The 12,975-nt window shown below is 38.7% G+C and overlaps 2 gene segments (V, D, J or C); both read right to left on the bottom strand.

Annotated features, from left to right (window-relative positions):
- Positions 1-202: 202 nt before the first annotated feature.
- Positions 203-1,150, bottom strand: LOC116541448. The segment is given in 2 exon segments: positions 203-799; positions 891-1,150. Coding segments are annotated over 2 exon segments (408 nt in total).
- Positions 1,151-9,072: 7,922 nt separating this feature from the next.
- LOC116541449 lies at positions 9,073-10,439 on the bottom strand. The segment is given in 2 exon segments: positions 9,073-10,095; positions 10,270-10,439. Coding segments are annotated over 2 exon segments (360 nt in total).
- Positions 10,440-12,975: the final 2,536 nt, after the last annotated feature.

Raw genomic sequence — 12,975 nt, 5'->3', positions numbered from 1 at the left:
GAGAGAGAAAGAAAGAAAAGAAAGAAAGAAAGAAAAAGAAAGAAAGAAAGAAAGAAAGAAAGAAAGAAAGAAAGAAAGAAAGAAAGAAAGAAAGAAAGAAAGAAAGAAAGAAAGAAAGAAAGAAAGGAAGAAAGAAAGAAAGAGGGAGGAAGGGAGGGAGGGAAGAAAGAAAAAGAAAGAAAGAAAGAAAGAAAAGAAAGAGAAAGTAAGTCAGTCCTAGCCTAGACCAGTGTCATGGTAATTTTTCCCTATGTTTATTTCTATTTGTTTTACACTTCTTTCTCCTTTTTATGACTGGTGCTTAGCCCATTACCTGGCACATCAGGACTCACTAAACACTTGTTGAAGGAGAAATGCTATGGTTTTAAATTGTAGTTTACTTATAATAAGTGACACATCCTGGAACCACACCACTCTCATGTAAAGGAACAAAGACTTCAAGAAATGGGTTGTACTAGACTCAAGAGTTTGTGTTCTGCTCCCCCTGCAGCCCCCATCACTGTGTCTCTCACAGCACAGAAGTACAAGGCGGAGTCGCTCACGAGGGCAAATGGTTTCTTCAGGTGGAAAGAGGTTTGGCTCTTATTAAATTCAGCCTCGAAGCCGCAGCTGCCTTTAACCAGGTTGTCCCCTGTGACGTATTTCAGAAGGAACTGGAGGCCTTGGTTGGGATATTGAACATACCAAAAAAGATAAGGGGTTCCAGAGACTGAATAGGTACATTTCACAGTCAGAGGATTCCCTTCGGCGACCGTGACCCGATCCTCCGGCTGAGCCACCGACTGAGCTCTCAGTCCACCTGTAAATTAATCCATGCTGCATCAGTGAAGCTGCTGGAAAGCATGTAAGTGGATCGCGCGAGTGGAAAACGGGAAGGGGACATTACTCACTCAATATGAAGAGCATCCCAAGCGTCGAGATGCGTGCAGAGCCCATGGCTCTGCTCAGTACACCTCTGTTGCAGATACGGCCCCACCCCAGAGAGTGGGCTCTTGAAGAGGGACCAGCACCCCTGTCGGCACAGGGGTTTTAGAAATGGCCCTGCCTCGGGGCCCTGGTGCTTCCCGGCACCAGTATCTTCTTTCTGTTGAGCACGCTTTTGGTCCAGCTCCTCAAAGCTCTGTGGGGAGCAAGACAGCTTGCTGCTCCTCCTGTACCCAAGACGGCTCTTACGCTGCATCGCCCCCTAGAGCCCACACATAGGAACAGCGACTTACCTGTCTGGTAGCTGGTGCTTCCTGGTCTCAACCCTGGGCCGACCTTCGGATGGTTACAGGCTCCATGAGGGACATACGGAGCAAACTAGGGATTCAAAGGAGAAACAGAAGTTTGTGAATCAAAGTGGGTAAGATTAAGGTCGAGTGGATCAGCTTGTAAATGATTTGTGCTCTCTTAAGATAATGCAGAGACAGAAACAAGGGAAATAGGATGGGAAAATGCACAGAAAAAGAAAGGAAAATACAGCTTTGCATCAAGAGGGGTGAAAATAAAAAAAGAGAAATAAGAAAAAGCAAATAGAAGAAAAGAGCAAGGCAAGAGGAGATAAGTGACAGGAGAAAAGAGGAGACTTGCTCTTCTCGTTAGAAGTAATTTAGAGCTGGCTTCTGTGTAAACCTCTGACCAAACGATAACTCAGACTGATTTTTCTCTAGGTTGGGTCTGTTAGGAGCCCATCCCATAATGATCTTTAGTGTCAAAAGAAACTTGAACTTTCTCTTTAAACATTTTTAGAAAGAGAGAAGAAAAAGGTGTTGTAAATATTTTTGAAACATTTGTCATATTAAACAGTAGATATAAAACAAAAAACGAAGCAATGAGAAGAGTTGCAAAATAGGTACTTTCCACATTACTTAAAACAGACTTCGAATGATGTGCATAGTCAGTAAAAAATGTATGCTTAACTAAACTTGAGGTATTATGATGGTGAAAAAGGGTGCATTGGAAGGGAAGGACAGGCTAAAGTTTTGTACTAAAAAAGGCCACAATAGCAGCAGAGTGATTATTTGATAGATTTTAATTTTGATGTAAAAAGTATGTATCAATATAAAGAAGTTGTTCCTCTGATTTGCCTTCTGTTTCTTTTGAATACTGTTCAAATAATGTTCACTATATATTCTGAGGAAAAGATGAAAAATCTCTTTGCTTTGATCAGAAAAAAAGTGAAACATAATTCTTTCTGAATGTTTTGCTAAAGATCTCCTACTTTACTAATTGAAACCTTAGCCATATAATGTCTTTCTTTGAAATTGGTAAGGTGTCTTTAAACAATGATCTTCAAGTTCCAGAGAGAGTTGTCATAAATGGAAACAGATAGTGAATTTCTCCTCTTTCTTCTCTCTCTGCCTCAAACCTAAAATGAGTGTTAGTGCTGCCTTTTTGAGGGTCCTGGCAATCAACACAAGAAAATCATTTTTTTAAAAAAGCTTAACCAAGAGAATATTTTTAAATGTATGCGCAAAATTTAGGGAAGACTACAAGAGAAGGTGAAACACCTGGGGCTAAATAACAGCCGGAAGATTTCACCACTCCTATGCCCAAAGGGACAGGAGAAGATGAAATTACCCTAATCTCAGGACACCTGTAACTGAGGGAGAATACACCCAACAGGAGCTGTGGACTTCAGTAAAGAAAGGATCCTAGAATACAAATATCTTGACCACTCTCTCCTGCTAATACCTCCCACTGGAGTAAACCCAACCAGAAGCAAAGGGACTGGGAGACCAGTCAGCACAACATATAGAAGTCAGCCTCCTGGGGTACAAAGCAGGACAGAAAAGACCTGAAGAGGAAAACAGAGAATGTCCAGCCACCTGACACTGGAGTTTATTGCTGCCCTACGAATGCATGTGTGAGCATAGCTATACTGCATTTGACCTACATAAAAAGGCAAAGTAAGTTTAACTAAAGCAATAGTCTGGTATAGGCTTTAATGCCTTGATTACTTTCTAATCCCTACTCTCTCTGTCCTCTATAGATACAGCACACAAGATTATGCCTAGATCATGCAAGTGGCTCAGATTTTGTTTGACTTCATTCATTTAACGATTAATGTCAAGAGGCACAAGTGAACTAAATCTTTAAGAGACTCATCTTTTTAATTTTTTTCTAGAAATTGTTGATTGTTTAGTGGTTCCCGCAAAGTGTACTTATAGAAGGAACTAACCATGTTTATTAATTAAGCATGTTCAGCAATATAAGAGGAAAGTTTTCCTCTGAATTTATATCATGGTTACAGCTTATGGGCAGCCATTTTCAATGACAGAAATGTTGCAGAACCCTTAATATTATTATTATTATTACTCAAAACTAGGAAAGTTATTCTTCATGTTTGCTTCCATTTAAAGAATTGACTCTTAACTGCTGAGCAGGTAGGGAAGGATTCAGGGACATCCACAGAATGACCTGCACACAGTTACCAGCAGCACCCAAAGAATTCCTAGGGCATAGACTGAAATTTCAAAATTGAACAACATAGCCTCAGTAGCTATTCAGCTTATCTCCTTTGATTTATGAGATTAATGAAGAAATTATTCATCAAATGCCCCTGTGAACATAATATTAAACACTTTACATTCCTCGTCACATTTATTCTTCTTAAGACGCCCCATTTTAGAGACAAGGACACCACAGTTCAGGAAAATTGAATAATTTGCTTATCACCCTAAAGGAAAAAGAACAAAGATTTTTAACCCATATTTTACTGACTTCAAAGGCATTTTCCACTAAGTCACACAGTGAGAATATCAATTTTGGTCATTTACTCTCTATTAAAGACAATATAATATTGGAAAGTAGCTTCCTTATCATAAAAAAATTACACAATCCATCTTGAATAGGTTAAACAGAGCTTTAAAGGTCATATTGTCATTTGAATGCATTATACCAAATGCTGATCCCGCATGTGTATGCCACTGAACCAAAACAACTGCTGGATAGTTAATTCTAAATCACCAACACTCAAAGACTATCCACCTTCTCCTACACCTCTTGCTCACTGCTGTGCCGGTACAGGTTTATGTACAGAAAGTTTGATCAAAATTTGACTCTATCTTATCAATTTGCCATATGTGCCCCATCTGTATCACATTTTAGCCATTCTGTCCAGCTCTTCGATTTCTGTTGAAAGAACCATGACATTCACGGAAAGTTGACATGAACTGTTTCTCCAAACCGTAGTAAACTGGGTGTAGTGCTGTCCATTTAGAGGTCGGTCAAATGCGAGATGGGTGAGCCAATGGGGAATGTGCCCAAAATGCTGCAGGTAGATGTCTGTGCTCCCCTCAGGATAACTTCCTTTACTCCTTAACTGAACTACCACTGAGACATGCACATCACAACGCAAGGACAATGAAAGTAGCATAGAGCACTGTCAAAGAGTATCAATCTGAGACTCCAGGTGCTTCACCAAGGCTGCCAATGCCTTTCCCAAGAAACTACTTGCAAGCATCAGAACTCTAGCATGGCATCATGGCACATGCCTATAGTCACAGCTACTTGGGAGGGTGAGATGGGATGGGGGTGGGAGTGGGATCCCTTGAGACCAGGAGTTCAAGGTAAGCCTTAGCAACATAAAAAGCACTGTTTCTTTAAAAAAAAAAAAATCAGAATTCTGTAAATCTCACTGATTACCCAAGACAAGAAATGACTGATGTAAACTAATGACAAAGCCCTTTGCAAATATTAGACTCTGAAATGTAGATTGTATTTATTTTAGAAGTATCAAAGAAAAATCAACACAAAATAAAGTTGTTAGAACAGATAGAAGTCAGTGCTTTTTCCATGAAACTGACAAAAAATACAGTTCAACTAAGCCAATCATACTTCACATAAGGAACTCTCAAAAGAAAGATGTAGGCAAATCTGCAGTTTGAACTTCTGCCCTCCTACCTCCAAATAAAAGAGATCAAGAATCAGTGGCCATCCATGTCTCAGTGGACTGAAAAGATTTGTTTAGTGTCTCTGGGTTTAATATATTTACCTTGCCTCACCTTGACCCAGTTTCCTCATTCTTTTCTTGTAGTTTAAAATAGATCAAGCCACATCTGAAGTGTTTTGTTAAGTTCTAAGAATTCTATATTAAGAGAAATACAAGCCAACTGGAAACTGTTCCAAATGTACAACAAAGAAAGAAATCAAAATTGTAGAATATATATATATATATATCTTTATTTATTTATTTAGCATATATATATATATATATATCATGGTTGGGATAACTTGCAAATATTTAATATGGAAAAAAACTACTCAGTGGAAATGTATCTGGTTCAAAATACGTAAAGGAGAAATGTGAACTGTTTCAGATTCCCAAAGGTGTAAAAGCCACACAGATGTTTCCTCAACATAAAGAATAATTGCTTTTCAATTCACAGCTGCTAGGAGTTTGAATGGACAGTATGGGAGCAACAAGAACCCTGCTGCAAGAAGCTGTTGTGAAAATACTGGCAATTCCCTTGACGTGATGCTGCTGAGAAAATCAAGCATCCCATGGGAAGATGGTCTAGACTGTTTTTTAGAACTTCTGAGAGTCATGCTGTTTTCTTTTTAGTTTTGTGTCTTTCTGTTGGAGAGAAGCTCTGAGGATGTGTTTTGTTTTGTTTTATGAGACAGGAATAAAGAAAAAACCATACGATTGGCAAATTATAGGCACCCAATAAATAATTGTCAGATGATTGAAACTTTAAATAAGTACACAGAACTAGCAGAAATTCATGTAATGAGAGGTCATCTTATATGCTGAACCCCAAGCAAAGGAGTAAGAGCTCTGTTTCCCTTCATTCATCACCAATGGTTGTCCTTTGCAGAGAGAGTTTCCCATCCAGGGATTTACTTAAGAACAACCTTGACATCCTGACAATTCCAGGAGAAAGCCCTGTGAGTCACCTGATCCTCACAAATCACTTTTCAGTACCTGTCAAATATAAGATACCATTTGCATTGAGAAATAAACAGAGGAACAAGACATAATCCTTGCCCTCAAGAAACTTGCCATCCATTTTGGTAAATGAACACTTACCCAGGGGAAAGACTATTAAAAATCTGAAGTAAAATGTGCAAGAATTTTATCAATGGAAAAATCATTACAGATATTTCTTGCAAATCAGAAAAGAAAGAGTTTCACAAAGTTTAAGACATTTAGCCCACTAGTTAAAGACCAAGTTAGTCTAGTTAGTTCATCCTGTAGAAGGGACAGGGATGTGCTACACAAGGTGATTCCCCTGCCTGCAAGAAAAAAATCATAACATTTAGTATTATATTTATCTCAAACTTTCCAAATTTCTGCTTTTGTTTGTTACGCACATTATCATAATCTATGAGCATATAAATACGCATATATTGGAGGAGTAACATATAACATATTTTACTGATAATAGTACACAGTCAAACACTTTGGGGATCATTGTACTATAGTAGCGCAGACAAGGGAGAGGGTCCTCAGCTGAGGCAGTTATAGGCGTTGGGCTAGAATCTGAATAAAGGTAGAAAGAGGGCATTTCAAGCAGAGAAAATAATCTGATACAACTCATACAGGAGACAATGCCAACAGGTCTTAAAGGATAGAGAATAAACTTATTTGGTGACCCAAAGAAAAAGAGGATGTGGTAGCAGAGAGTAAAGCAGAAAAGTTTCATTGGGTTCATAATATGGCAGCTTTACTCAGCAGCGGGTACCTCTATTTAGATTTGCTGTTTTTTCTTTTTCTTATATATAAAATTAAAAAGCATGAAGCATTTTATTTATGAAATAGTAAAATCAGAGATACATTTCAAGGTAATCTGGTAAAAGAATGTAGAACAGCAGGAGAGAAAATGGCTATAGAAGATTATGGAAAAATTCAGTTAAATACTAGAACAATGATTATGCAAAAGATGTTAACAGATGAATTTGTGAATGTTTATGTGTATTTTTGAAATCTTCTGTTTTATTGTTCAGATGTTCAAAAATGAGTCCAAAGGGAAGACTATTCATCCATGAGAGTTCTACTGAGAGTGTCTTCCCCTTATGTGGTTTTTCTTTGTTTTTTGTTTTGTTTTGTTTTGTTTTGTTTTGTTTTGAGACGGAGTTTCGCTCTTGTTACCCAGGCTGGAGTGCAATGGCGCGATCTCGGCTCACCGCAACCTCCACCTCCCGGGTTCAGGCAATTCTCCTGCCTCAGCCTCCTGAGTAGCTGGGATTACAGACACGCGCCACCATGCCCAGCTAATTTTTTGTATTTTTAGTAGAGACGGGGTTTCACCATGTTGACCAGGATGGTCTCGATTTCTTGACCTCGTGATCCACCCGCCTCGGCCTCCCAAAGTGCTGGGATTACAGGCTTGAGCCACCGCGCCCGGCCCCCCTTATGTGGTTTAAGACAGTATTATCCCTTTTACCAAAGTCTTCATCATTACATACATGTCCAAGAAAGCAAAGTTTTTATGTAAGGGATATAATTTCAGTACACAAAAACAGATGCTCAAGAAGGGCAAAAAACATAAAAAACCTTTATTTTTCATAACTATGATTAACTTCTATTTAAAGCTATATTCTACCAGGTATCAGAAAACAAATCTCAGTCAAATCCGTTTTCCTACATTTTCCTGAGATTACATCCAATTTCTGCACAATTTATGTAGTTCCAAGGTATCACTGGGAAAATAAATGTAAACTGAACCTTGAGATCATTATGTGTCTACACAAGCATCTGCCAAATATTTTAATTCACATCTGAATTTCAATCTGCCTACACAGTTTATTGCCTTGTTCTTGTCCTAACTATATCCATGCTCTCTCAAGCCTCTAAAAAATACTATATTTGTTATATTTTAAGTTCTGGGGTACATGTGCATATTATTTTTGGTGGAATATGACATTGTTCCATATCACAATTGTTTTTATGTAATGGATTTTTTAAAAATAAAATCACTAAGTTAAATTTTTTTTTAAATACTACATTTTTTATATTTTCTCCCTGTGCCTCTTCACATTGTCTTCCGTCTATACATGCCTGTCTTTGTGTTCAAATCTCCACTGTTTGTAAGGATGCCAGTCATTATTGGCTTAGGGCCCATCCTAATGACTTCATTTTAATTGTATCACCACTATAAAGATTCTATTTCCGAATAAGTTTGCATTCTGAGGTACTGAGGGCTAGGACTTACCCATGTCCCCTACCCAAAAAAACATCCTTTGGGGGGGCAGGTAAAGGGCATGGAATGTAATTGAATTGATAACACTAATCCTTGGAAGAAAATGAAAGTAACACAGTCTTACAAATGCCACCCATTCTCTGTGGCACCCTGATTTTCAGAAGGTACAGGAGGTTACCATAGGTGGTTTTCATGGCCCCATCAAAGAAAAAAAGTAGCAGTGAAGTCAGAGGACATAGGACACAGTAGCAAGTCATGGCAAGCCTTTCAAATCTCATGGAGCCAGTGGCAGACACAGATACCCTTCGGAGGAGGTCCTCAGACAGTTGAAGAGTTCAGGTGAGCCTAGATACTGCCCCCAAGAAAACTTCACCATCAGTGCAGACAAAACCAGCAGCTGACAGAACAGACCAATTCAGAGACCTCAGACAGCTCCCCAGCATCACGTGGGCCTGTTTGGTGAGCGCTCCAGCTCTGCTCTCCATCTACAGTCTCAGGATCCCTACAACAGCTTTTCACCTAGAGATTCATACCTCCACTTGCATTTGTTTTTAGTTTAAATATTATGAAGGAGATTCCATTTTACTAATGTTTCATATTCTCACTGACTGGCACCCTCAATGAGACTGTATGCTAGATTATAAGCAAAGTATCCTGAGCTAAGGATTGAGGTTCCAAATGCAGGGCTGCTGGGAGCAGCTACTCGCTCATTCATTCCCTTCTCACTTCTTATTACATTACCGAGTGTTAACTAAACCACCCTTTACAAAATGGATACATGTTTTGAAAATACTGCTGCAAAGAGACTGAAGCTAGCAGATAATATTTAAAAGGTAAGCACAGAGAGCAATAAGAAAATGAAAGAGTTGAATGGGCCTAGTGGCTCACACCTTTAATGGCAGTGCTTTGGAAGGTCAAGGCAGAGGATCACTGGAGGCCAGGAGTTAAAGGCTGCAGTGAGCTATGATCATGCCACTGCACTCAAGCCTGTCTGAATTTTTAAAAAAGAAAAGAAGATGGAAGAGTTGACATGCCTCTTACTACTATCAGAAGTTCATCGTCAGCCATTTTATGAGGGAAAAACAAAAATAATGTAATCAGATCTCATAAAAGTGAGTCAAAAGTGTTTCAAATATCAAGATGACTATTTGAAATAATCACTCTTTTAAACCATATTTTCGGGGCCAGGTATGTTGGTTCACACCTGTAATCCCAACACTTTTGGAGGCTGAGGCAGGAGGATCACTTGAAGCCAAGAGCTCGAGACCAGTCTGGACAACAGAGAGAGAACTCATGTCTACAAAAAGGGGGAAATTCACTGGGCATGGTGGCACGTGCCTACAGTCCCAGCTACTCAGGAGGCTGAGTTCCAGCTACGCTTGAACCCAGGAGTTCTAAGTTAAAATGAGCTATGATCATGCCACCGCACTCCAGTTTGGGTAACAGAGCAAGACCCTGTCTCAAGAGAAAATTAATAAAATTAATAAAAAATTTGAAAGCATATTTTTATAGACATCCACTAATATACAGTGTGTCTGGACTCAATTTTTTTTCTAATAGCAATGCCAAATGAAAAAGCTTGGGTAACACTGAATTAAGAAGGGAAAAGTTATTGCTCATCTCTGTTTTGCCTTGTGCAAAGGCCATGATCTCTGTTTCTGTTCAGCTCTTCATGGGTTCCCTGCCTCTGTGCCCTCCACAGCACAGTAGTAAACAGCAGCATCTGCCCCCTGCACTTGGAGGATGAGCAGTGATGAAGAGAACCGTTCATAGGTCATGTTGTATCGTCCCTGCTGAGAAGGCCTTGAGCCCTTAACAAGGAGTCTTGGTGCACGTCCCGGGAAGTGAAGGTACCAGAAGAAATCGTAAGCATTGGACACAGAGTGATTACAGAAGATTTCCGCCACAGCTCCCTCTGAAGATGCCACTGTGGAAGGCTGAGACACTTGGTCCTTGCTTTCTGCAACTGCATTAAACAAAGAGGACTGTCACTTGAATGCTGCTATTTGACTTGTTGATTGACCGTTAGGTACAATGACTATTAGACCTGACCTTTCTGTTTCTCAATTAAAAATTAGTCCAAATTTTAAAACAATTTCATGCACTTTTACAAAACCAAATTGTGATGAAGCCTACTCACCCTTCCACAGAGAATTGAGGAGAAGCCCCAGCCACACTGCCCACAGAGTGCTTTGTAAAGCCATGGCCAAGCCAAATGCAGCTGGTCTCACCAGAAAGCTTATTTAAGACTACCTGTTTTGCATTTTTCACTCTGTGTCAGTGACATCATCAGCCAGAATCTACAACCTTTAGAAGGATTGCTACAGTTGTGAGGCTGCTTAGTAATGACTTCACTGTGCTTTGTTCTGAGAAATTAATCTTAAAAGGAATGCACCCTTTATAAGGTCACTGTGGTTGTAAAAATTTAGTATTCAAGGAGTTTCCTTTCTTCTCTAAGGATATTAGGAATCACATAATTAATCGGGTACTGCTTTATCGTTCAAATTAAAGTGATATATTCACACAAAAAGTAGGCTAAATCCCATCACATATGACATGATGACCTGCTAATGTGTTTAAACAATGAGCATGAAACATTAGTAACCGCAGTAGATAAGAAATGAATTTTGTAAGGTACAAAAGTTACTGTGTAAAAATACTGATCAAAATTTGACTCCTTGCATTCAAGGTGATCTTTGGAACAAATATGGGGAAAAAAATGTCAGTTGTACTTTTTCTGTAAACAAAAGAAACAAAAACACATTTGGAGACAATCTCTTTTGGTATGGTACCTGTCCTCATTTTGCAGCCTGACGCTGTTATTGTTATTAATATAGGGCTTACTACAAAGCTCTCCCTTCAGCTTTTATTATATTGTATAGGTTTCCTTGGGCTTTTACTTGAAAAGAAAGAGGAAACGCAGTTTGTAGCAATTCAGTGTTTACACAGTAGAGTTTTTATGTAACCTCCACCACCTAGTGGACTACATGGGAACTGATGAAAAATAATTTTCCCCATGCACCCTCTAAGACAAGTGTTCACAGCTTCTCATATCTTTAAGAGATTTCATGTCCTTTGCTTTTGTTAAAGTTCCTCATCCTTATCCAATGTCCTTAGGAATATGAAGGCTATCCAGAGAAAATAACTGCCTTTTGGGAAAGCTTTCTGATTACTAAAAGATGTTTTTCATTCAGGTGAGTGGCTATTCATCACGTACTTCCATGGAGCAACATATATCTCTTCCCGTCTTCAGATGGTTGCTTTATGCATCCCCTTACCTTTCTTTAATAGTCTCCTAGGTCAGAGGAAATCTATTTCTTTTCTAATCTTTTCTCTTTTCTTAATGAGAGAGTCCTTAATAATGATGAAATGGGCTGGGAGTGATAGCTCATGCCTGTAATCCCAACACTTTGGGAGGCCAAGATGGGTGGATCGCCTGAGGTCAGGAGTTTGAGACCAGCCTGGCCAACATGGCGAAACCCTGTCTCTACTAAAAACATAAAAATTAGCCGGGCCTGGTGGCAGGTGCCTGTAATTCCAGCTACTCAGGAGGCTGAGGCAGGAGAACTGCTTGAACCCAGGGGGGTGGAGGTTGCAGTGAGCCAAGATCAAGCCACTTCACTCCAGCCTGGGCAACACAACAAGACTCTGTCAAAAATAAAATAAAATAAAATAGTAAGATGATTGTTTAGGTCCAACAGAAACCTTTTATTTCTATTTATGACCTCAAAATCTTCCAATTAAAATACAGAATTCCAGTATGGCTCTAAAATGAGGATAGAACAATCCAAGGGAAGTGGTCACAGAGATATTTAGTGGAAGGACTAAAACAGCTACTATGATTAATTTGAGCTCTGAAATTTCTGACAACCAAAACACAGAGGGGAACACAAAAGTGATACAATTTTACAAGTATGCTGACTAAGCCTTCAAAGTAGCTTCTTACTGAAGCCAAGTAGTATGGAGCTATAGATAACTTAAAACTCTTTTTAGACACTGGTTATGTACTTTTGATTCAAAGTAACTGCTGCACAGTATTTCAGCATGCACCACACTTACTAAGTAAGTGTGCCAATCCCCTAGTGATGGAATTATAGGCTACCTCTAACTCCTTCAAACACAGCAATTAACATAATTTTTACATTTCACCTATTTACTATGTGAGAATTTATTTGGTATATGTACACAGCAAGTATTGTTCAGTCATAGCACATACACATACTCGATTTCACTAAGGTAATGACTGAAAGTAGCCATAGCCACTTACACTTCTACCAGCAGTGCATGAGCATTCCAGTCTTTCCATAACCTCAACAGCACTTAGTATTATAAAACTATCTACTTTTATCAATCTACTGAGTACGGAATCTCAACTTGTATTACTCTAATTATTAGTCAAATTGGGCCATTTGCATTTCCCTTTCCCATGTTGTCTATACAAATGATTTCCCACTTTGAAATTAGACCTCTAGTTTTTCTCAGTAAATCATAAGTTTCTCATATATTAATTTTTTGATGTATCCAAAATCACAAGTTCCTTCCATATTAGAAAAGTTTATTAGCTTTGTCTGTGGTGTCTTTTTTTAATGGAAATCCTTAATTTTGAAGAAATCAACATTATCATTTCTTTTTACCTTATTGAGCTTTAGGGATCTTGATTTAGAAATCATTCTTCACCCCAAAGCCACAAATACATTTTCTTACAGTGTATTTATCATCTCTGTAGATGTGTCTTTTACATTTAGGTTTTAATTCATCTAAAATTTACATCTGTAGAAGACTCAGCTACTTTATTTTTCTCCATAGAGAAGGACAGCTGTAACAGCACAATATACTAAATAATCCA

The sequence above is a fragment of the Sapajus apella genome, unplaced genomic scaffold (assembly GCF_009761245.1).
Source record: "Sapajus apella isolate SASKATOON/1434 unplaced genomic scaffold, GSC_monkey_1.0 scaffold151, whole genome shotgun sequence".
In the NCBI taxonomy this organism is placed as follows: Eukaryota; Metazoa; Chordata; class Mammalia; order Primates; family Cebidae; genus Sapajus; species Sapajus apella.
Note: the sequence above shows the minus strand (reverse complement) of the source record. Positions and strands in the feature narration are given on the sequence as shown.